At 46.1% G+C, this 26,218-nt stretch overlaps 1 protein-coding gene across 3 annotated transcripts; it reads right to left on the minus strand.

Annotated features, from left to right (window-relative positions):
• Positions 1-6,140: 6,140 nt before the first annotated feature.
• Positions 6,141-21,250, minus strand: LOC135366759 (mucin-2-like). Of its 3 annotated transcripts, none has more exons than XM_064599658.1 (3): positions 20,822-21,250; positions 10,166-10,285; positions 6,141-7,594 (listed from the first exon to the last, which is right to left on the minus strand). In XM_064599658.1, the coding sequence occupies exons 2-3, from the start codon at positions 10,239-10,241 to the stop codon at positions 6,291-6,293; spliced, it is 1,380 nt and encodes a 459-aa protein (XP_064455728.1). In that variant the 5' UTR covers positions 10,242-10,285; positions 20,822-21,250; the 3' UTR covers positions 6,141-6,290. The 3 variants fall into 3 exon arrangements, with proteins under 3 accessions (XP_064455728.1, XP_064455720.1, XP_064455736.1); XM_064599650.1 differs by lacking the exon at positions 20,822-21,250 and adding an exon at positions 10,341-10,390; XM_064599666.1 differs by lacking the exons at positions 10,166-10,285; positions 20,822-21,250 and adding an exon at positions 10,019-10,107.
• Between the last annotated feature and the right edge of the window lie 4,968 nt (positions 21,251-26,218).

Raw genomic sequence — 26,218 nt, forward strand, 5'->3', positions numbered from 1 at the left:
GATACACTACATACCAACAGTTCGTGAAGTGGGTGCTGCACAAACTTGAAAAAAGAAAAAGAATCGTTATACCAGTCTGCACGGTGAACCGGATACGCAAAGCCTTTCCCATAGTAACTACTACATGCTTTAAATACCCAAGATACTAGGTGAAAGTAACCCCTACAGGGGGTGCCCTTGCAATTTCAGCTGTAGACACATGTCGGTAATGATGTAACCATAATAATGACCCCCCTCCCCCCGAACTTTTTTTCAACACTCCTCCATGCTTGGGATTCTGGATAAACCGCTGTGCTGACCCCTGACACAAAGCACCATCTCATCAGCCTGCTCCGCCTGGTAAGAATTACATTGGGCTCTCAATTCCACCACACACACAAATCCAATCCTGTTCTGACGCATCCTTTTGTCCACCCATTCAGTCAATATGTCGTAAGTGTTGTTCGAACTCGTACTGTCTGATAGGACCCAAATAGTATTGTTTAAGCACCTCAAGTATTTTAATGACCGTTATGTGGAAGTAAATCAGACTGTTATGCAGGTTACCCTGTGTGTGACCTCCGGTTCCAGCTCTCAGTCCTCCAGAAGTGCTCACTACACAAGTTGACTATCGAAAACCCCAATCTTCCATTCATGATGTAAAACCCCAGTTCGCTTGCTTCCTAGCCATTTTTTTTTTCATTCTCAATCTTCCTTTTGTGTGCAAAGTGCACATCCAGTTCGAGTAGGATGTAGACCTTGAGGAACCAAGCTTTGTATCTGGGGCTGCTCAAATAGGCATGTTGTAGTCAAAGATGATGTAACATGAAATGTGGTTCATATAGTTTATTGTGGCATTCAGATAATATCTTCATAATATGTCTGCAGAGATTGCTCCAAAATAGCATATGTGATGCAGCGTCATACATTATTGGGCTTCTGGGAAAAATCATGATTTACCTGATACAGACGGCAGCCTTTGTAATGGTGTCTGACACCTTTTTAGCAGCCACTGTTTCAAAACATGCATTAAAAATGCTCCAACTATGAAAGTATCACGAAGTTCTTCATTTCATTTGTTTACTTTAAAGACCCTTGTGAAGGGATTTACATAAAGGGGGAGGTTTTTTTATCCAAAAAAGACAAATACCAATATGATGTACACAAAATTCGTTCACTCACCACAAAGAAATTCATTCGATCTGAAAACGATCATAGCACTTGGAAATAAATGACGATAATTTTGTCCTGATGCTATGTGGGCAGGAAGGCCATTCCAGTTTGACACCATCAGCTGGTGCGGAGAGTAGAGGAATTTTTTTGATTGTGTAGGTGGAGCAAGTACTTTGTGCGGGTCATCAAGTCTTGGAAGTAACTTGTGAGGGGATTGACAGTAAGTGGGGTGGGGAGGAGTGTGACCGTAATATAACTTATGAAAGAATGCCAGGCCTGATACCTTTCATCTAGTAATCAAAGGAGTAAGAAAGAGTTTGGCTTTAATGGCTGAGACGCTGGAAAAAGGATGAAAATCACGAGCCACAAACCGTGCGGTTCTGTACAAATTCTACATTGGCGATTAAGAGATGTTGGGATGGGTCCCAGATTGCAGAGGCATATTCCAGTTCTTTTGAACATGGCAGTTGGTGTTCCGAGACTGGAACACATAGAAAAGACAAATACATACAAAGCATCAAGTGCCTAAGGAATGAATGATGAAAGAAGGCAGTCACTGGAAAGGTTAGCCAGTAGTAGGACTTGAACCCCCATCTTCTGTATTACTGGACAGAGAGCTATGCCTGTATAATAACAGTGACTAATGTTCTCCTGCCCATAAACCTATTCCTAGGGTACATCTGCACCCTTTGAAGTCACTAGAGAGGCGTGATAGCTTTGTTCAATTGGTAAGGGCCCTGGGGGCTTAATCGCTTCATCGTCGTTACGGTCGTTACAAGCTAACGAGTGGCGGGAAATCCACTCCCCAATGTAATGTCCCCAAGGGACACTTGGAGTTATTTTGAAATAAATAAATAAATAAACTAGGGGACTTTTGTGTTGGAGAAGATGATGCAGACTAAGAGCTGCCATGGTGAATACGTTTATTGGCTGGTGTGCCTACTTTTATACCAGTACACATGGTTTCCCGACACTAAGAGTAAATGATCTATATCACAACATGACAGGGACAACCTACGGAGCCCTCTCTGCGTGGAGAAAAGCAGAACAACTGTCTGACATGTAGTCACTCAAAAGACTAGCCAGCTGTAGGACTCGAACCCACATCTTCTGGACTGCCTCTGGTAGATTCGAGTCCTACAGTTGGCTAACCTTTTGAACGACTTCCGTCTTTCATTGTCTCAGCCACTTGAGGCTTGTGTGTTGTGTTGTCCTTTTTTTCTGCGTTCCAGCCTCAGATCAGCTTCCATCAGGAACGCTCTGGCATGCACGATAACAAAACCCTCCGAAACAATAACGAACACGATCTGTGGCATCGAATAGTCTGAGATCAGACCCATTGGGCGTGTGTAATCTACTCAACCTTTGTCTTCCTCTTCGTTGTCCATGGGCAGGGTGGGAGGAGGTGGTGATGGTGAAAGGGCTCGCCGTTCTCGGCCTCACATAGGTGGGCAACGTCACGACTGACGCCCTGGGGAATGTGCGTCCTGGGCCGACTTCTAGGGGAACTGTGCCGACATATGTCTGAAAGCGTCTGAGGAAAACCCAGGAAAAACCCCAGATAGTACAGCCGGCACCGTCCATGGGCAGGATAATTTCAAGAGAAACCAACGAACAAATGAAGGGCGGGCATAGAGGGCGGATGACATTGGTGAGCCTTGCTCGCTGCAGTGGAGCCGCATGAGAGCAAGATGTCCAAGCGTCTCCAGGAGAAGATATTCTTCGAGGTATCGACCCAGGTGCTGAATCCTAACACCCTTATTTCACTTCCATTCTTAGGTAAAGCCCTAGGGTATTTCTTCCCCTCGTGACGTCTACTTGAGCGGGAAATTGATGCCACTATCTGTGGGACGAGCACGGCTCTATGATTTATATTGTACGTTGTTCATGCTTATACTGAGTTATGCACCCAATATACAGTGAAACGCCGATATAACATAGGCGCACTGGGTAATACCAGAGCACCTCTTGTGGGAATGCTAATGGATACCCGTCTCCTAAGGTCGAGAAAAGCCAATACCTCAGCTGCCTGCTGCCACCCACCGAGCGACCACCCAATATCGAGGCTTGTATCACCCCAAAGGCTCTAGTTCTGAAAGCCCAGACTCTTTGGAAGTTACATCGAGGAGTACGTCTTTCTCACTCTCTGCTACTCCACAGTCTCTTACCCTGCTGCCAACTGTCCAATCCAATCAACATCGGCTTTGTGGATAAGCATGTAGAGCAAGAACAACAACCACGAAGGCTCATAGCAGTTGTGCCCTCATAAGTGGGAGTCAAGTATGTTCTTGGCGCGACACAGGAGTGCACGCAGAAATGCAAATCCTTATCATAGCTTACTAATGCAGCGATATAGGTTTGTTGGTGCTGGTTCTTGTTTGGTTCTTCTGGAGTTACGACACAAAAAACACTGAAGGAGTGGAAGACGCACACAGTACTCCTTATCATAGGGCGCATGCATTCTTCAAGACTGACACCACCAGAAATGTGCGCTAGGCCGTTTTCCTGTGGCGACCACCGGTAGGTGGCGATCATCGCAATCGAGCTAAAATGGAGAAAGAGAAGCTATCTGCTGTCATTGAGTAATTGTCGCGGAAGGCCTTAGCTATAGCAGGCGTCCACTAGGGCATGGTGGCGACAATGTGGAAGGATGTCCCGTTTAACAGCACGGTGAATAAGTGGGCTGCAAAATTGAAGCGAGGAGGGAACAGCCTCAAGACGACCCCCGTCCTGGTGGTCCTGCGAAAGCAACCGAACAAGAAAGCATTAAAATCGCTATAAAAAATCCCAGTGCAGAGCAACACCTGAAAGGACAACACAAGACTCAACACTGAACCGTAAAAACCAAGACCTTATTACTCAATTTTAGCTGCCTATATTTGCTTTTCTCTCTACCCTACATCTTCTTTCCATCGTCATACTTGATATCTGTATCACGAAAAATGATGGTGAAACGTGCTCGGAATTTATGCAAAGGAATGAGAAAACACTATACCATTCGAGTATTTCAAAAACGGTAAAAAAACTAAGTGATTTAGTTTGGGATCTGCTCAGTCATGCAATAAATAGGTCGTGCCAGGATAAAATGAGTTCCAGTTGTGAAAAACCACGAAAAACACTGGAAATCGCAGGGTATCCAAGGGTCCTAATCAACGATATAGGAAAAAGGCTGATAAAAGATCTTAAACAAGGAAAAATGGAACGGACACATGAAGCGAAAAGTAAGAAGTTAGTAGTAATTCCGTATGTTCCCCAAGCATATATAGGTTGAAGAAGTTGGTAGGAGGATTTAGCATAGATGTGGTTTTTAAGTAAAATACGTGGTTAACGGCACAGCACAATGCATCTTGATCGGATACCGTGACATGCACAAGGTATCTCTCTACCGAAGGTCCAAGATTACTCGCACCTGTTCATAAACGCACACAATAGACCACCACGTCGAGGACAATCACCAGTTGTTGAGAGTACATCCCAAATTCTTCCGTGCTAGATCTGTGGATGTGTAAGGAGCGTTGGTTGACCACTACCAATTCGAGAGCAAAGCGCAGTCCAAACACCTCACTGAAGCACCTGCTGTGACCCACCCCTCCTCACCGCCGAAGAAATCTCAGTATATTCAAGAGCAAGGGAGGTCACGGTTTTCAGATATTCAGGGCGCGAGCAACTCACCGTGACGGCTGCCATCCGCCACATTCGGCAGATCACGCCACGTAGGCCTTCGATCTGTTTCCAAGTTGGGAAAGAAACTCTCTGGTATTCATCTTCCCACTGATGACGACGTCATTCATACCGTGACCCGTTTTTGGAAGGTCCAAACGTTCGATTTATTCTTCGCGGGGATCCATTGCGCTAGACCGGCTCACATTCGGCGAAGTGTGTGGACGCTAACGGGGACTGCGTTGAAAAATAGCATTAATTCATTCACATCGACAACCTCCTTCTACGTCATGACGATAACTTAGAGGCCGCCTCTCGTACTTTGCTTAAGTAGAGAAACCTGCTTGGCATGCCAACGAACCTGTGCTTTCGGTAGGATCAGAAGAAAACACGAAAAACACGGGTTGCCTTTGTTATCAAGCAGGCCCGCTCGCTCTAACATTCCCGCATGCGAGCATCAAACACTCAGCTCCGTGCTTGTGGCTATGGGGCATGCTGCTACAAACTTACCAGACTCATTAAAGGGGCTATGAACTCCACCAAGCTAGCCCGCCGACTGTGTCGGCTCCAAACGGCGATTTTAACTTGCTGGCTGTGACACCTTTTGTATAGATGAATCTGATAGGTCCGTATCTTCACTTCATAGCACGCTGCTGGCCAACCATCATCCTCAATGACAACGTTCTCGCTCCTGCTTTGTTGATAACGGGAGGCGGAGCCTATTATGTGGAGCGATTATGTACCGCATTATGGCTACAAAATAGGCTCCGCTTCCCGTTTCCAACAAATCCGGGACAAGAACGTTGTCATTCAGGATGATGGTTGGCTAGGAGCGTGCCATGTGGTGAAGTCCATTTTTAAGAGGGCAAAGCAGAACGTCATGTGTACCTCCGCGTTGGCGTCTGATTGGGTGCTACAATACTTCAGATGACGTAACAATAGATAGAGGTATGTGGATGGCGGTGTGTCTACTCGCCCGTATCCGAAAAACAGTGCGCTTTTATTAACGCTGCACACGTTATGAAGGAGAAGAATTGTAAAGAGAATTACGAAGCATAGAAGAACAACATTAGATCTATTAAACCCGTAACTAAATACATGCATATTGGAGTTCTTACCTCCTTTAAACTCACCAAAGTACTTTCCTAAAACACCTGCTTACCTTTCCTTACAATGTGGCACTTCACTCCTCACTTTGCGGTACTTCATTATATCATTCACACAATGCAATGTAGGCAATATCCTCCTACCGCAATGAAGCATCCAACTCATTGCCACCCAATCCTGTACTTGATGACACATGCGAAAAAATTCCACTAACGACCAAATATGTTTTACATCATTTATTTACCTGCACGTTGTGTATTATGAAGGGTAGTGGAAGGGGTTCCGAAAGACTGTTGGATGAGGACTCATGCAGTCGTCTTTACGGTGTTGCAACTCGCAAGTGACATGTGGAACTTCAAGGTAAGCACGCGCTATTTGTCAGAGGACACCGTATATTCGTCATAAGCGGGGCGTGCTGTAGACGTCGTAATAGAATCTTGTTTCTTCGTGGGAGCAGCAGAGGAGGTGGCCCCCGTACTTCCATCCTCGGCATGCCGATCAATTGAAGTCGTAACACTGGCACCGTCTTGACCCCTAGATGTGTGCTCCAGTACAGCTAGCTCCGTGGTGCTGACCACCTCCGTTTGCCCTATTCCCAAGACAGTTTGTTGTGTAACTTCATTTGTAGTTGCTGATCCCTCTGTGACTGACCGTACCGTTGTTATCGGAGTTTCGTGAACGCCGCCTTGTTCTGGTGGTGCATACGTTACTGGGGAACCACCCGTGGCTTCGTTTGTAGCTGTACCCGTTGTCTCTGGAAGTGTAGCCTTTTCGTCAGGCTGGTTACCCATTGTAATGTCCGAAGAAGTCTGGGTAGTGAAAGGTAGATATGACTCCGATTTTGTTGCACTAGTTGTTTCCGCCGAGACTTTAGTGGTTTCCGTGGTCGGCCCCTGCTCTGACGAAGTAGTCTTACGTTGATCATTAGTTGAAAGCATTGGCGTAGTTCCATGTTGCTGAACCGTGCCTTCAGGCTTGTCTTGTCCACTTTGAACTGTAAATGGTGTAGTGCTTTGTGGTAGTTTTGAAGTATCACTCGAGGATCGGCTAATGCGATGAACAAGGTTCGGAGTAGGCCCCAGAGGTCGACTGCTAGGCAAAGGGCTCGCTACTTCAAATTCTTTCTGTACGCGCGGTGTTACGGTCTCAGTATTTTTCTGCCACTGTCTGGGTAGTAACTTCATGACTCTCTTGTATGCCGATGAATTTCGTATGGCTAATGTATACGAGTATCGAACGCCTTTCCAAGCAGGTGTGACGTTAAAGCGTATCTCGACCACCCGGACACCTGGTAACTCCACGGGACCGATGTCGGCATCATGTGAACCAGATCCCATGATATTGCGCCATGGGAGCAGGACTTGTTTGCGTACGTCGTTGGAATAATTTGAAGCAACATAGGTTGTGATTGTAGTCTGGACGATAGGCGGAATCCGGTATTGTGGTTTTACCTCGATCTGGACCTGGGGCAGGACACGGCGGCTTCTCAGTTGCTGCGGTTTACTGGTATAGTTGACCAATAAGGAGCGTCTCATTCTTTGCTGAGCCGAAATGATATGATGTCTAGCAGAGCGAGATATTGATTGAATTTGTCGATGAGGCGGATCGCGTGAACTTGCTCTGTGGCTATATGATTCAAGTTCTTCGAGAGGAAATCCACTGTGACGGAGTGACTCTGTAAGAAAGTTCCGTTGTCATTCTATATATGAGCTCAGTGGGTAGAACGTCCTGTTGCAAACAAAAGCAAAATAACACCAGGAAAAAGGAAACGTGGCGTTTGCTTTAAGCTAAGCTTATTTTATGAACTTTGTAATGCAGATTCTGCTCGTTTCCGTGCTGTGAGTTGGCTGTCAAAAACATTGTTATGTCCTGGCCATGTCACCATATGTTTACCATGATCATGTATGAAATAAGCTGAGCAGAAGACAAGTACAGGGGACCTCTTTCCAAAAAAAATAAATAAATAAATCAGGGGACTACGAAGGCATGAACGTTGCAAGTGGGGTCAAATTAAATCCCCCTACACACACACAGAGCGAATTTCGGAAACGTAGGCTTTGGCGAGCAGGGGAACCCTGCGCGGCCCCATGGCAGGGCAACCCTGCCATGCACCGATAAGTGGCGAATGTTTTGGTAGAAACAGGAAATGCTGGTATAGCTGGGAACACTGGTGATAGCTATTCACTTCAAGGTCCTTGTCTTCTCGTTTCAGCACAGCTCAGACAATCTGCTCGGCTAAGAGACAGCCACATTTCAACGCCGTGTCCGGACTGCCGAGAGATTGCACACTGGGCGAAAAGAATAGGCCGACGCTTATGAAGACGAATACCGCTATCATTTGTATTATCACTTGTTTTCACGTCCTTGGAGCAGTAAACGCATTTCGCAAAGGGCCTTTCAACACATGTGAAGTGGACCCCAAACGAAACCAAGCCGCCGTTTCGGCATACATGCGAAAAGCCGAACAAATGGAGAAATGAAAAACGAGGCACAGGCGTCAGAACAGCGCAAAACGATAGAGCAGAACGTAATAGATAGAATTGCGTAGATACATGCTAGGTGGTGGATAAACTCCATGATAGGATGTGTTGTTTACGTGTCTTGCCCATCGCTCAGGCTTGCCTATCATGAAGTTTCAAAACGTTCTATGATCAAACTGTGATTCTCCATAGTACTGATATCTTGATTTATGGCAAATGTAAATATTCGTTAAGACGACACCGCTCACACAGTCGAATGCACTTCTCTATCGCTTTGTCATCCAATGGGTGCCTTCTGGTACAACCCTCACATTTCCCTATTACAGAGAATGTTTACCTTTGTCTCTCTCGGATTGCCTTTGATGGAACGGGAGCTACCCCGAGAAGGAAAGTCAGACACCAAAAATTATGCCACAAATTTTGCTAAATACTTCGTGGAACGTGCACACTAGATTCTTGATTCTATTTTCATTATATTTAATTTCGGTCAAAATATTCTTGTAAAGAACCATTTTAAACTGGCCGATTACATCATATGGACAATAAAGAAAACCTGGTTAACACGCAAGGAAAAAAGTCAGCCGGAGCTCTTTGGCAATGTGTAGCGTATGTTTGAAAGTGCTCAAACGTCGCCGTGCCAGTACTGGCACGGCGGCGTTTGACCACTTTCAAACTGGTTAACATGTCGCAGTTGTAAACTTTATTGCGGTGTTGATCCCGCTGCTGGCCGTTCATAAAGGACTATTTGCAGTTACATACACGACTATCACATCACTAGCGAATAATGAAGAAGCTGGGAAGCTATTGCGGAATTCAGTTGATATCTGTGGTGCACAAAAGCTTACACTGGCTTGAGCGGGCATGTTCATTGGCGTACCAAGAGGAAGAGTAGTACGGGTATGCATGTGTATGTAGTTCAAGTTTTTTTTTTTTTTTTTTTCACAAGGGCTACTTAGGTCACATAGCGCCCAGTCATTGATGAAGAAATTCATTGATTATGTAACCAGTGATTTGTTTAAGTTCGGAAAGACATTAAAATGTATGCAGGTGGTACGGGTGTTCAAACCATCATCCCCGACATCGTACCGTTGGAAGTGCATTTGGGAAACGGAAAACGGCGCTCTTCTCGATGCAAAGTTTCCGTAAAACCCCTATACCGAAACCTTTTGAAATACTTTCCTGGGTACGCTATACTGTGCATGTTCCACTGGTCGCTTCAGTGCAATGTACGTCGCGTTTCATTGGTTGATCCGTTCGCTCTTCGTTCGTTGTTACACTGAACCTACATCACACACTACACCGCCCTGCACGGAAATTCGCCAGCCATTTGATATCTGATATCTATGCAGCGAGACTATGCACTGTTACATATTATTCAAAATCTACCCCATCTGATATATCCACATGAAGGGTATCAGAGGAAGTTTCATCATGAATCCGTAAGAGCAAACCTTACTGTGAGGCCAGCAATAAACTGCACCGGGAATCACAATCAAAAATGCAATCACGAGGGTATCCTTAGCAGATGCCATATTAATGCGTTATAGCGTATTTATGGCGTTTCTTCCTGCCATTACTGGATGCGAAAAAAAATTCATCCAAACACTAAGCAAACAAACCTGGCCTAGCTGCATAGGAAGAAGCGCGCAGGTTACACCGGTGTGCGACGCGGCTGAGCACTTTGTGGATTCAGGGCACTCGTGTGAAGGAACCTGTGTCAACGGCAGGCGAAGGCTATAGTTGGGAGGATGCAGGAGACTGTTTACCTTCTCGTTCCGTTGGTTCAGCCGAGTGGGTCGACGCTACGTAGATGGCGTCTGCTTGTGCAGGAACAGCTGGCATCTATCCATTTTGAACGTAGGCACGTGGTTGTTTGGAAATAGCATCTGTTCAAACGTGTTTCGGTATGAATGCAGAGGTTAGGCCAACTGCTATGCTTACAGTCATGATGAAGGTGACCGCAGAGCACCACTATGCATATTCGCTGTTCACCACGTCATGAAATTCACTGAAAAGAGAAAACTATACAATCGACGACATTTATCTGCGAACTATACGTCACGTACTACGAGTACAAGTAACCGCATCAAATTTGAATAGAACCACTCTGTGCGAGAAAGCGAAAGAGCGATTCAGATTTACCCCATTTACTTACAAAATACATAACCTACTACAACGGTAATTAGGGACAGAAGTGAAATAGCGCAGGCAAGCTGGTGCATACTGAGGGCTTGAACCGGAGACACGGAACAACAAAGGAAATTTTCTCTGTCACAGCAACTGTTTATTGTGAACCGCAGTTGAGAGTCTGCAGTTGTCATGTCTACTTCTACCGATGCACTTGTCTTCTTGCTGCTATTCGTCATCAAGACACACGACGCACATAAGCATTGTGTGTATGAGAGGTCGCGCCTCGTGCAATGGGCGTGTCACAACATTCTAAACTTCTATGTATATATAGCAGCTGGTGTAACTTTGAAAAAGAATGAACTCCAACGACGCATTATTTCTCATCGTAGATTCATTCTACCGCTAATTGAGCGCTGCCTTGAAAATATTCGCCTGATCTCACTCAAGTGGCACACCATCTTGGCTCAATATTAGCTCAATATTGGCAAAAATTGGACCAACAATTGGTCCAATATTGGACCAGCATTGCCAAAATTATTCCTGCGTTGGCTATTTGTTGGGTATACGAGCCCAACATTCACGTTCTGAGACTAAATATTGGGCATATTGGAGACTAATATTGGGACTAATTATTAAGAACATTTTCCGATTGGCTAATTACTGGGCACGTTACCCCATCATTCTCAATATGTCGGCAGTTCCCTTAGAAGTCGGCCCAGGACACAAATTCCCCCAGAAGGTTAGTCGTCACGTTGCCCACAGACCTCTGTGAGGCCGACAACGGCGAGCTCTTTCAGGAGCACCACCGCCGCCACCACCACCACTACCTCAATACTCTCTCATTATGGGCTACCTAAAGGGAATATTGGAACTGCATATAGCTTACCAGTATTGACTGCCGTACAGTATGCGTGCAGTATAACCGGAAAGCTGGAAGCATACTAACTGCCATCAGCTGCTACCACAACGAGAGGTAGGAGCATGCTAACGTTCATTGAATATTTGGAAAGGAGAAAATGTATTGTCATCTCATGCAGCCACGATTGGAGAAATATTGCGATGGCATGGCGCTTTCCAGTATTCTCAAATATAATACAAACATGATGTTCCAATTTCGACCCTAATCCCACTGGGATTCGTCCCTTACCCGTCTTGACCCTAACTGCTACTCAAGGAACAGCTGCAAGCTTTTGACATCTAGATGTCAAAAGCTTGCAGCGTACACTACAGCTGTAGTGTACGTCGGTCCGTTGAAGGAAATAGTCTGGAGTAGAGGGGTCTTTATCAGTATGTTTATTAGCGCCGACTAAGTACATGAAGGAAGTCCACTCCACAGTGTGATGCGTATCGTAGTCGACAGAACAGTGAGAAGCATCACGCATGGGGCATCCCATTTTGTAGTTCATTCTCAGGCGTCATCTCTAATCACGTTTATCGAGGTGGCGTAGCGCCACAGCGCTATCACAATCGCGCTCCCCCTAACCAAAGCGTTATACCTCTGACAACATATGATACGAAAAATTCCCGAATTCACATTTGTCAATTGTTACACACTTTGTCCATACGATCAAAGGGGCGACGTTCTCTTGAATGATATCGTCGTCCTGTAGAGCTCTGCGTCGAGGAAACCGCGTCGTGTGCCTCGTTGAGTAATGATGAAGCCGGCATGCCTTGTTCCTCACTGCCTACAGAGTTTGCTAACAGCCCTCTTTGTTCCTGCTTAAAACACAGATGATTCTTGTGGCGACGCCAAATCGGGAAGTTGTACTCATGAGCGGATCCAAACCCTCGGTTTGACGGGGGGGGGGGGTTCCTTTGTTGAAGCGCGTAGTGGGGAGGGGACAGACGGACATACAACGTATAAACTGACGTTTTGGGCCGCCACTGGTTGTACTTAAATTCCTGTCAGACACTGGGCCAGTGAGTGACAGGATAGTCCCAGAGAACCAGGCTTGTACAGTAAAGGCCAGTTCCCACATACGGCGCTGCGCTCTATAGCGCTAGAAAATAGCGCTCGAAACCTACCGATGTTTTTCTGCTTCCATTCTCGCATACAACCGAGCACATAACGCTATCCTGCTCGGGTCACGGGAAATCCCGTTGCGACGTGATGCACCGGTACTACCGTGATTGCTTACTGTCCGGGTCGGATATCCCCCAGCTCCATGGCGGGTGACAATTTTGATGCTATGATTGCCATGCATTGGTAGATGGAACTCGTGGCCATTTCCACGTCGTCGTCGTCGTCGCCTTCGCACCTTGCTGCTTCGAGCGGCCGGAAGCAAAACAAACCCCCAACTTCCGCGACGTCACCGCTAGAAGAAGCTCCCGATTGGTTAACGTAGACTCAGCACTCAAAATAGCGCTAGAAAAGTTGACGGGGGCTCTGCTTCGACAAGCGCTGCTTGATAGCGGTTCGTAGCACTGCGAGGAGGAAAATGTAGCGCTAGTTTCTAGCACTGTGTAGCAAATCGCTATATGTGGGAACTGGCCTTAACTTGAGCAGAGTAGTGTGCGACACGGAGGTCGAACGAAGGCTTTTCATTTTGTCTTTGCAATGCGCTTTGTGTTGTACACGTTTCGTGTCTGATATTTTCATTACATACACGTCACTCCTGGGAAAGGGTAGCGGGCAGCGCCTTCGGTTTGGTAGCATGCAAGAGACTGTGTGTTGTCATGAAGGGTATGCGGGAAAATTATTGTGACTCCTGTCAGATAGAATAGAATACCCCTGACGAAAGCCTTAGCGAGGGATGACACGTAAAATATTAGAGCGCGGATAAAATTAATATGCGCTAAAAACTCCCGAAATATGCAGTAAAACTGCAAATATATGTGCTGTTTTTCACCATTTTTGGTATGCTAATTCATATTTGGCAAAATTTGGGCATTATATTAGGAATCACACGGTAAAATGAAGCCGACTTCGCTCTGCAGCATACAACAAAGAAGGCTTGCGCCACATGTATAAATCATGCAGCTGAAGGCTTTGCTTTCGGCACTACACCGCAGTGCAGTTTGAAATCCGAACGCCGCCCGTCTTCGTAACGGTAAAGAACGTAAGTGGTGGTAGTGGTGGTGGTAACGGTGGCGGGGAAGGCGAAGAACGACCCATATATCATACGTACGCAGCGAATGCACTCCGATGTCATATGCCAATGAGTAAGCCTTGAGCACCACTCTAAGAAAAGATCTCCAACATTCGCGGGTAGTATTCCACGCAGTGGGGCAGCCAGGGTGGGGGCTAAACACCACACCCCATCGCAACATCGAAAGTCATTCTATTCTGACCGAGATTGTCATGAAAGACTTACCAAACCCTTGCCGAAGTCAGCAAAACTTTAATGGAAAAGAAAACGAAGAAAGCTCTCGCACCTCCTCACCTGGAAATGTGGCAAAATATGCACCATGTGTGCATTTTCACGCGGAATATGTTATAGCGTGCAAAACATGCATTTACGAGAGGCGTTCAAGTCAAACCGGGACTTTTCATTTTTCGCAAAAGTAAAATGAAATTACAGGCGAGAAATTAGTTTTATTTTTCAACGTAATCCCCAGCTGCACTAATGCACTTATCCCAGCGTTTCACGAGGGATTGTTTGCCAGCAGCGTAGAAATCATTACCGGTGCGCAGCAGCCATGATCGGACCGCATTCTTGACCTCGTGGTCGCAGCTGAAGTGGCGGCCACGCAGCGGAGTGAAAGGGGGATGTGGCTGCAACTCCCAGCCAAGTTCTCGTAAAGTGCGTGTCGTGAAATGCGCGGTATGCGGGCGTGCATTGTCCTGTAGGAGGAGGACTCCTTTGGTGATGAGGCCCGGCAGCTTTTGCTTCAGCGCCTTATGCACATCCCTGAGAACCTGGCAGTAATATGCACTACTGATGGTGGTACCACAGGGCAGAAAATCAACATGAACAATGCCAGCATTGTCCCAGAAAACCGTGGCCATGACCTTACCCGCAGACGGGGTGCTTCGAAACTTCTTGGGAGCTGGCGAGCCCGGATGCTTCCACTGTTTTGATGCGCGTTTAGACTCAGGAGTGAAATGCTATGCCACTCAAATGCTTTGCTGCGGCTAAGTGTATCGTGGCCATACTGAGCCTGAAGTCTTCTGTGAATTTCAGATGACTTTACGCCTTCATTCACGAGAAACTTCATGACAATTCGCTGTTCGATGTGCGCGCTCACCTCGTTGTCGGTCATCTTGTCCAGCACGTGTCTTCTGTTTTGCACAAACTTTGGACCACCACGTGGAGAACGCGGAGGCCTGTCGCGTGTGAAAATGACGAAAAAGAAGTAGCCCGAGCCATATGCACACTCAGGAGACAGAAAGTCTCGGTTTGACTTGAACATCCCTCGTATATGCACCATAGAAACATTCTAACCGGCCAAACATTTTTTTTTTCGTCGTCCAGATACGGAGCCATATCGAGAAAAAAAAACGTGCGTTTTTATGAAAATCGGCGCTGTGTAACTCTTTCTAATGTTAAAGCAACGGTGTGGAGAAAAACGACAGCAAATTCTGCCGGTTCCGTACAACAAATGTAAAGCGCCTCTTTTCTAGGGGTAATGTATTTTTTTAAAATAATTCACTGGAGATTAGTGGGAATTGCGAGAGAAATGCGCTAGCATCAACCGCCTTTTCTGGTCCATACTTGACTTCCGGGTATCCACTTCCGGTTTAAACCTAACTACCGGTTGTCCACTTCCAGACTAAACCCGACTTCCGGTTGTCCACCTTCAGTCAATGCTTTCCGGTTTGACACTTTCAATTACTATATGTAAGTCCATTTAACCTTTAATTAGTCTCAATTACTTTCAATTACCCTGTAATTACCCCTTAATTACCTTAGGTAACCGCAGGTTACATGGAAAACTAAATGGAAATAAATGAAATGAAAATGAAATGAGGTAATCTTGAATTTCCTTAATTACCGTTATGTTTACTTGTCCTAATTACTCTCAATTCCCTTTAATTGACGTTAATTACCTTTAATGACATTTAATTCCGGTATAACCTGCGGTTACCTTCAGTATTCTTTAATTTCATTTAATATTTCTCTTAATTACATATATCTTACATTCATTATCTTTAAACCCAAATTTCTTGTTTTGTTTGCCTTTAATTACCTCTAATTACCTTCAATTGCTCTTACCTCGTACTCTTAATTACCTTCGTCTACTTCAGTTTCAAATCATTTACCTCCATTTAGATTTACCCTCTTATATCCCCTTTGCATGTCCACTTATACCTCTGTCTCTGTGAGGCTTCACCATCTCACACACGGACACACTACACATACATATAACTTTTTACATTTTGACACTCCTAATGCTCACGCATTAAAAAACTATGAAAAACGCGCAGGGCTATCGGATAGGAATTTTGATAAGCAATTCTTCCCGCGATTTAATAAAGCTCTATAAAACCTCTCTAAAAACCTCTAATAAGTTCGTACTTTACTTTACTTTATACTTGATACTCTACACAGTTACCTTTTTGCCCGGTACACAGTACCTTAAATACTTTTGTGAGTATCTTGTACAAGCCTGCAGGGAGCCACGACGATCCCGCACGAAAATTACGAACAAATATTCTGTCTTCGTTTTCAAGTGACGCTGTTTGAGCACAGAGTTTCCAAGCCTTCTTAAATCGTTCATTTGCAACCCAGTTTTGTAGAGAAGGGTTCATCAGGTCAGGTCTACTTCAAAGACGCGTTCCGAACATGATAACAGAAACAGATGGTAATTCTCCGGTCATGGCGTAAGGTGTGTTATAACAAATAAACCGCTAATGCACCACGAAGCGGTTCTAACAATGTTTCGCGTAGAGTACTTTTGAATAACTAGACGAGCCGCTCAGCTAGTCCGTTGGAACTTCGATGATATGGGGCTGTTGTTACCAGGGGCTCCGGCCACAAGTGCGCCTCGATGAACGACTCATTTCGGCTCTGTACAATGAAGTGATCTATAGGGCACCCTGCAGCTGTACGTTCTTGAAGGACCGTTCTCCGTGCCCTTGGAAGTCGCTGTGGAAGTTTGTTAGCTTAGCTCAATTGGTAGAGCCCTGGACCGCTAATCCAGAAGATGTGGGGTCGAGTCATTGCTTCGTAGGAAGATACGTGTAATGGCATGCAGCTGGGACAACGAGCCAGTAACACCAACGCAGAAAACGAGGTGCTCAAATTATTGGTTTACATTATTACATGGGAAAATTCAATTTCAGATGTGCAGCAGAAGGTGCGGTATTACGCAAAAATCTTAGCGACCCGGAACCCTATATATTGACCGAGTAATAATACTTTAATACCGAATATTTATACGGAATAAGACTTTCTTAGCGCATTCTAGGTCCACCGATCAGATCCTCTGGCATCACTGTTGAACCACTTGACTCTTCTCATGAAAAAATGGGAAATGAGGGATAATAAATCAATGAATATTGAAGGGTCGGAAGAATAAATCCAATCCTTCCAATAAGTCCGTCCGTCCGTCCGTCCATCCATTTATTTATTTATTTATTTATTTATTTATTTGTGCTTTCGTTGTCCAGCAATTATGAAATAGCATCAAGAAACTGGACGAGAACGTACGAAATATCGCTCTTCTCTCGTTTTAGTGGAACTGCAGATTCGGTCGTTCCTAGACCTTACCCGTGGAAAATTGAGGGAATGCAACAAAATTAACGTAATTTGGCATTCTAAACCACCGAGTTGGATCGTCTTTGTACCCAGGAATTAACCAAATGACGGCAGAGTTATTGCAAAATATTTCACAACCTGGCAGTTTCCTTTATAGACGTACCTTGGTCTAAAACAGGTGTCTCCCTATTGCTTCGAATTAAAATAGATCTTCCTCTGTCACACACACACAGGTCGGGGACACATGTCTACTATTTGGTGTGTATTGTAATCAAGTAAGGAACCTGTCTATGAAGACCATTTAGTATGCATTGGCATCGAGGCCGAAGCATGCAGGTGTCCGTGAGTATACAGTGCTGGTCACGCGTCGTGCAGTCGCGTGCAGTCACGCAACAGAGGCATTGTTTTGTGGGCGTTGAAGCACTCATCGCCCGACAGGCAACGGTAATGGGCAAAACGCTGGAATGGTCGCTGCTTTTCGGACTTTTGTGCGCGGACGGTAAGTAGGCGTCGTCTTTTATCTCGCTCAATATATTCAAGGTCTGTATCCCCCCACCACCCCCAAAAAATGAAATATAAATATAACAACAGAGTTCGAGGTATTGTAGTCGTGTGGTTAGGCGGTCAACGAGGAATTTTATATTTTAATCCATCAATCAGTTCACGAAACCACTTTAATTTCTTCCGCGCTCGAAATCTTTTGGCAGAAGCCCTTGTTGGCGATCGCGCATTATCGTTCGTGTAGCGTCCCATCTCATCACCATCGTCATCCGCAGCACCTTAGCTGCGTGCGGCGAATAAACCATCATTCTTATCGTTTCTTTCGTTGTGTTGGTCGCTCATATAACTGCCCTACAAATTGCTGACCCCTTCCTAATCCCAATCGATGGTCGCACATGCTCCCACTGATGCTGCTCCACATGCGCTCCAAACCTTGCGCCCCACGCACGCTCGCGTCTGGATGAAACCAGGTTCCATCTTCCATCATGTACCATTACTCATATTTATAGTTGTCCACACGTTTTGAAGCAGCTACCGGGTCCTCGTAAATCTCTTCAACCATGATACGCAGAGTCGTACCATGGAATTTTCCGGACGGATAAGGGGTTTGTTATCGGTCTGGACGACCAACATTAGAATGTCTCTACAGCCATCCGCAAAAAAAAAAAGGAAAAAATACACAACCATCTCTACAAACCATCTCTCCTTGAGCAACTACTTTCTTGTTGCTTCGCACATGCACCCTGCGGGGGGCATCCCTAGCGTCCCACCTCATCACCATCGTGATCAGCTGCACTTTCACGGCATTCCGCGAATTAACCAGCATTCTCATTGCTTCGTACAGAACTCATTGGTTTTATATACGTTTCACTTGTTAATTGATCATTTGCAAACACACAAAAAATTAAGTGTCTAGACACTACATTTTTGTGAAAATTTTGGGGCATCTCCTGATTTCTTTATGGGCAATGGTCATGTGATAAAGAACAAAAAAAAGGGTATGTGGGTTACGACGAAGCCGAACTGGCTACCCCAGGGCGCTTACACACAGAAAATACAAACAGTTGAACATCTTACAATGATTGAGATCAACATGTACTTCAAAATTTTATTTTCATTTTCTTCAGAGTATGGAACAAATATGTGTCATATAGTGCCTGTGTGAAATATTTATGTGAAATAATGCCATGAAAGCTATTGTTAGCTATATGAAAGAGCTATTGTTAGCATCTCTTTAATCCTTCACTATAATTAAATAAGTTTAGAAACCGTGCGTTTAATATATGTTGTCAACAGGCATCCTGTGCACAACGCACGGCAGTCAACGTGCGAGTAAAGCAGTATGTAGCCTACAGGCAGCCTATGCACAACACGCTACCTTCTTCAGCAAAATTTATCTTACAAAAGCGTATCATAGATTCATGTGGCTCCAGAAGCCGACTCACGCCACCCTATGGAAATTCGAATTCACTCCGGTGCCATTTGTATTGCGCATGGCAGCGCAGACATTGCAGATGTTCTTTGGCTCTGTGCTTTGTCGAATTTATTCGCCTTTGCTTACGTTGACGTCACATCAGTGGCCAGCTCATCAGAGGAAGTCCACACTAACCCCTACGGCACCGTCCTCGCTTGTCTGACTGGTCCTATTACTGGCATTATAAACAAAGTCAAATGATCGGGAAAGCTAAATCTATTGTGTCTGCCTCATCCATCCACGAGCAGATACCCCCACGTCCCTCATGGCGCGTCCCAAATCATTCGCATCCGCTCAGCCCTCCAGACCAACTTGAGGTGCTATTCTGCAGATGTAGAGTATGGCACACCGCTCCATCTACACGGTGGGCTTCTTACTTCACCACCAGGTCTACCACCTCCAATACCCCAGTACTACTATGTTGTCTGGCAATGGCCAAGTTTTCCTTGACGTCTGATTCCCTGCGACAACAATCATCACCACAATTCATTATCCCCAGGTACTTGTCAAGTGCATCTCTGGTTTTCGTCCGCACCAGTGGCGTGACTAGGATACAGCACTGCAAAGGGTCGGGCAGCCCAAAAACCCGAGCCCAGTCCTGGCCTCAAAGTGGTTTTGACTGGGCGCTCGGGTTCATTCCGAGAGTTCTCGGGCCTCAGTCGGGCCCAGCTTTTGTGAACCATATTCCTTCGCATTATTTAATCCTCAACATTCCTTTTGGAAACAAAGCAACCATGCACCTGATGTGCTCCCTCCGTCTTTCTGCTAAAACGCTATAATATAGGCGTCGAGTTATTCTCGACTTCGCCATGTTGAGGATCTCGCCCTCGCTGCGGTGTGCACCGTAGACAGGCGCGCTAGATTCGATGCCCGCTTGTTGCTAAAAGAACAAACCGCATTAAAGGCTGCGCTTCCGAGTTCCAGGTTGCGCTGTTTGCTGTGGGCTTCGCCTCATATGGCGAATTTCCCCATTCATCACCATCAATTTACCTGTTGTTGTTGTGTGCTGTGTACTGTGTAGATAGAACCTGTTGGACGTACCGCCTTACACGTCCGCCTATGCAGGTGCGAATGCGGCCTCGGCTGGGCTTTCGGCCGGGTCGTGCTCGGGTCGGGTCGGGTAAGCCTACGTGGCGTCGGATACAGGCCGGGCCGAGTTTTCGGCAGCGGGGTCGGGCTCGGGTAGGGAGAGCCTCCGTGTCGAGTACGGGCCGTTCTGCGCGGTAAATGCAGGCTCGTTCAGTGCTCTACACTATGGTGCACGTGAACTGGTGAAAGAGCACTTTGCATCCCTCCCATTTATGGGTCCCGTTCTAGGCTAGGCAATACATGATAAATAACAATAATATACAAAGCGCAGAAATAAAATTACGTGCTCGCAAAGCGATCCTCACGTTATTTTGTGACGTCACTGCGCGGAAGGGAATGCGAAGAAGTCGCCGTCCTGGTGCGGCAAGTCACCCTTCTGTGACGGCAACCGGAGCTGGCGGCACCCCTCGCGTCCCCCTAGTGGCGCCACTGGTGCGATCCGACGAAATTCGCAAGTCCCTGCAGTCACCCTACAGCGGAGCCCGTCCCAGCCCTAAGAAATTCGCCAAACACTTCACCGCAATGAAACACCTCAAGGAAGACACCACCATCAAGACACAATCATCGACAAACTAAAGCCCACTTACGTCAAAACTTGCCGACCCCTGCTCGTCGAACTTCGTCGCTTATACCTCCTGTGAACTTGTCCCCGCACGCAGAAAGTTCAGGGCCCCGATATTGGAACTCTCAAATAGCAAACGTTGTCGTTATTTGTAAAGCTCTCGCGCTCCACACGTCACGAGACGGGACGTGTGAAAACCGTTTTGGTAGGCCGCCCTGGGTTTTCCTCAGACACTGTGAGATGAATGTCGGCACTGTTCCCTGTGAAGGCAGCCCAGGACGCACGTCCCCCTCCCCTCCGAGCAACATGCCGCCAGGCAGGCAGGCAGGCAGATCGCTCGGAAACAGCACGCCACCAGCACCACCGATTTCAAATGAACTTTGCGATTTGCGTTCGCGCTGCAGCTCGTGCCCCCTCTCGTGTTCAGTTTCTCCTCTTTTTTGCCCTTACAAACAAACAAACAGGACCGTACCCTAGGACATGTATCAACGATAACACTATTTGATGACAACACGCACCCACAGCACCTCACCAGCACCACAAACGCGTGCACAGAACCACCCACGGCCCTACAAGAACCGCTCCCGAATTTGAGACGGGAGGACATGTAGTGGACGCATCACCACGACGAAGCGCAAATACAATTTCTTTTTTTCTCTCATTAAGCAGTTTTACGAAAAGCTTCGGTCTGGCCAGTCAAATGAGCATATAGGTGCGAAGAGGACGATACGCGAGACAGGTGTCTCGGGTATCGTCCTCTTCGCAGTTATGCTCCAGCTAGTCAGCACCCTTTAGATCTTGTCGAGCATATAGCTCCCACCATAGATCGAGAAGTTACCCGTCAAAAAGAACTCGTTACGAGTTAAGTTACCGTGTGAAAAATGTAACTAAGTTAATAACGAAGTTTTCAGCCTGAAATGTAACACCCAGTTACGGAGTTACTTGAAAAAAAAAAAAAAAACGATTTACTTCCAAGTTACTTCGAACGCAAAATAGCACTACACAGGTGCAGCGAGCGCCAGCAGTTAAGTTGGACCTTGAGTCGCCTGCGGAGGAGTGCAACACGCTTAGATCGTTTTCATTATGTCCAGCAATTGGAACGCTTTTAGATCTTACTCCCTGTGGGCGCACGATGGTTCAGCTTCATTTCAATGGCTGCGGTTGTTACTTCATGAATAGGATACTGTCATTGATTGAATATCACGTTTTATGGTGTAAAATGTCATGAAAGAACCGGAGAGAAGGGAAGAAAATATGTGGACTTGAGTGAAAAGCGAATTAAAAGTAACTTGTAACTTAGCTTAAGTTACTTTGGCAAAGTTACCTGAAAAAGAAACAAGTTCCTATGAAAGTTACCACAGCGCACAAGTGTCGAATTAAGTTACAAGTTACCAAAAAAGAAAGGAACTTAGTTACAGTAACAAGTTACCTTGAACTCTGGCTCCCACACATATATAAGCACACAACATATCAGACAGCGCCATCTAGCTGTTGTGAGATCGTGACAAGCAGCTAAATATAGGAGAGAGACAATCAATCGCGAAATATCGGTTGGTGGTCACGGGACAAAGAAACAAGTAAAGTAAACAAGCAAAGTAAAGTAATTAAGTAAAGTAAACAGTTTCGGGACCTCTAGTTGTAAAAAAAGAAGAAAAAGAAAAGTGACAGCGTTTAAAGGGTAAATATTGCAAACAAGTCAAAGGAAGTCACACACCGAATAAAAAGAGACTTTTTGTGCGCGTTTGTAATACACCATATCAAGCATTTCTGCAGCAGCAGAAAACGGCCTTGACAAGCACAACTGATTCGGAGGTCGCCATCCTGGAAAAGGTATAGAATTGTTTTTTTTTTTAGGCACATTAGATTAGGTTAGCTTACCTCTGCGTTTAGTCCAGGTTAGGTTCGTACATAATTTGGAAGTTGGGGGAGCGAACCCGACCTCCTTCCCCCCCCCCCACGCTCTCAGTAGTGCAGGCACCAGACTGTTCGCGCAGAACGCGCCGTCGCCTCCTCAGTAGACTAGGCAGACAGTCTAGAACCAATTCGCTATACTAGTTAACTAGTACATGTTTTGCTAATATACGACGCTCATTTTTGTTTCATTTCCTTCATTACCTGTTCCAGGTAAAAACATCTCTTTCTCCGCTATTTATTTATTTTTTGTTATAAAACCCACCAGTCCTCATATGGAACTACATTCCAAATAAAAATCAGCTGTCTCCCTGCTGAGGAGTAAAGTGACTGCAATCGTTTAACTGCTAAGAACACGTGGGATAATTTGAAATTGCGCGTAATGGTTTGCAGATATGGGGAGGATAACGCGTTGTGGGGTTTGGCGTGACGAAGTAAGATCCACTGGCCCCAGTTAGAGGATAACATTTTTCGTGGCATTGCCGGTGGCAGGCCCCACGACTGAATGATGCATTTATTACTGTAATTGTTTGCCGTGTATTTCGAGAGGCATTGATTTTCATGACATGGATTAATCGCATGAATGCTGTGGGGATGGCGGCAGGCCTCGCAGGACTTTCTGCAACGCGTAGACAACGGCCACCAACATGGGAAGACCAAAAACGACCGTCAGTTCTTGTAGGCACTCCGATGCCATGACGAGGCAAGACATCGCTCTCCCGCTTTGGCAGTCTCGCTTGCAAGATGTTATGGAACGTAGCATTCCAATGCCCGCGTTTGGAGGGGATAAGTCACGTTGAATAAACGCTTCTGCACTCACGGTTCCCGTGGCGCCATCTATATCGTCCGAGTTTTCGTTTCAGACCACAGGAATTTCCGAGGAGCTGGCCCAGTAACGCTATCGCATTAATAATTGTCACCCTGTGCATTCAGTCAAATGCGCTTAAAATGTGTTAGCTTTACAAAGTCAAGTTTGAAGCTTGATCTCCACGCGTCCGCACTCGTTTTCGATGTCATTCCACTATCCTTCTTATCCCTCGACAAGTGTTGCGGACGAACCTGCACGGCTCTCGATGTTGGTGAGCCCTATAAAGTTATCGCTTTGATAAATAATGGCCACAACGCAGTTACTAATGTTATGACATATTGTGAGTATGCACGTAATGTGCCTGTATATGTCCCAACATGGAAGCTTACCAGTGACATCACGATAAACCTATCGGGAAAGCACGAGCAGCCCTCCGCTGTATAATATTTCAAATGACTCACTTTTCAATACGTAATTGTATTGCAGAAACGACACGAATGTAACTTGTTTTTTTTTTTCTGGTAGTTCTGACAAACGAGCACCACATATCGAAGCGAACCTTCGGCTACGGGTATAGACGTGGCTACAGGAGAGGCTATGGCGGTTACAGAGGAGGCTACGGAGGCTACGGGGGCATTGGAGGCGGGTTCGGTGGAGGTTCAAGTTCAATGTATGGCGGCCTTATGTCTGGGCTGACAAGCATGCTCTACAATCAAGCCCTTGCTGGTATGGGGAACGGAGGTTTTGGAGGCGTCCAGTACATCTACGTACCTGTCTACCCTGTTGTGGACGACACAGTCGTGGTCGGCGGCGGCATACCTGGCGGCAGCGCTGATGGCGGTCTCGGCATTGGTGTCAACACAGGTCAGACATTGTTGTACATTTACGTACAAATCACACTACAAAACCGATTCATGGTTCAATGATGAGACTTGCATTGACCATTGCTTCCAAAATAAGCGTGACAGAAGCCCCCTTCAGAAGCATGAATACGGCTGTGGTAGTTCGATAGATGTTGTCCATTACATAAAGAACACAGACTCTAAAGTCTGTGCCTTATAGCGTACCTTACATGTGCGGTAAGTATAGGTACACCGGTTAATTTTCCTTAGTGCATTGTAAGGCACCAGTTTCAACAAAGTCGACCGCTTCGTATACGTGAAGTACAAGGAAATTTACAAGGCTCATCGTTTTCTTCTTTGTTTATGTAAGGTATTACTCGCTCCTGAGCTTATTTAAACTCAGCTTCGATTCGCGGAGCAGGAGGAGAGACACCATAGCGGCGTTTAGTGGAAATAAAAGGAGAGAAGGTTTGGACAATCTCAATCGCGTCTCAATCGCACTACAGAGGTCGAATCCGTCGTTAGCGGGGAATGAAGTTACTTTCAGCTGAGGTTATCAACGCGGCGCTTCTTGTGATTCTACCGATTATGCAAGCTCATGTGCTATGGGCTACGCAGTTGCCCCGACGTTGTTGCCTACGTTGTTACCTCGTTGGTACTGATCTAGGGACAACCTTGTGCGCCTGAATTGATCATCGGAAGCCTTCTCAGATAAAACCTTAGACACCACAGCCGATGGTAACAATCCACCTTCCAGTCTTCAGCACGACATTGCCTACCAACCAACGAGAGTATGCTTTTACCCACACAGCCATGCAGCTGGTGTGCTAGCCTCCAATGCGATCTTCCTCGTCGCTTATCTTCGGCAAAGTGCAATGGGATCACCGGGTGGCGGAGGAGGGGCACCAGGACTACAGTTTCACTGAGGAATCGTAGCGAGTCCACAGTCAGCTCCAATCCTAATATACAGCTGATTGGCCATGGTTCTCTGCGGCGCTTTGCTGGAGACAACGCTTCGAGCCCTCCACTAGCATGCGGATAGTGGAATTATCGCCCATTCGGCTTGTACCGCACTCCGCTTCAGCGTCCCTGAAATCCATCTGCTAGACTCGAACTCGTCCATGCTGCCCTGCTTCTGCATCCATCACGACGAGTAGGAGTGGATACCCAGCTATCCCTCATCCACGGCCCCTTCTCATTCTCCTCCTTACAGTGACGACGCAGTCGACGCCAATCATCGCCCCACGTCTGCGAGTAGAGTGATGTAGCGACACACCAGTAGATGACGCCGTGCCTCGACTGTCACGGGACTGCGATCAGGAGCTGTCACCGATCAGAACCCATCTACAAGCCGCTTCTGTTTCTTTTCTGAATGGATTGTTGTGCTAGTTAATGTCCCATGCTGGTACTATCTTAAAAGTATGTCAGTACATATTCAAATAGCTTTTCGCTCACAAGGTTCTACCATGGTCCCATAATATTCTTCCAATTATTTCAATACTCAACGCCTATTGAGGGACCGGGGTTCTCTTGAGCATCGGAAAACTCTAGGGAACGGAACGGAACGGTAGATGTTCCACGGCACAAGAAGTTACGATTAAATTATTGTTTTGAAACCCAATACGTCAGATTGGCTATCATTGTTTATAATAATCAACAGTCCTCGCTTGCTTCCTCGTTTATTCTGAATTGAATAAATGCTCTATACAGTGGTGTTTCCTGAAGTCCTTTATACAGCGCTCAGTATGATTAATTCAGGCGCATAAGATTGTCCCAGGATTGGTGCGAAGGGGGCAACAACGTAGCCTCTCAGTGATATCAGTTACCATGCAGCTTGCATAATCGCAAGAATCACTACAAG

Source organism: Ornithodoros turicata, chromosome 1 (genome assembly GCF_037126465.1).
Source record: "Ornithodoros turicata isolate Travis chromosome 1, ASM3712646v1, whole genome shotgun sequence".
Lineage (NCBI taxonomy): Eukaryota > Metazoa > Arthropoda > Arachnida > Ixodida > Argasidae > Ornithodoros > Ornithodoros turicata.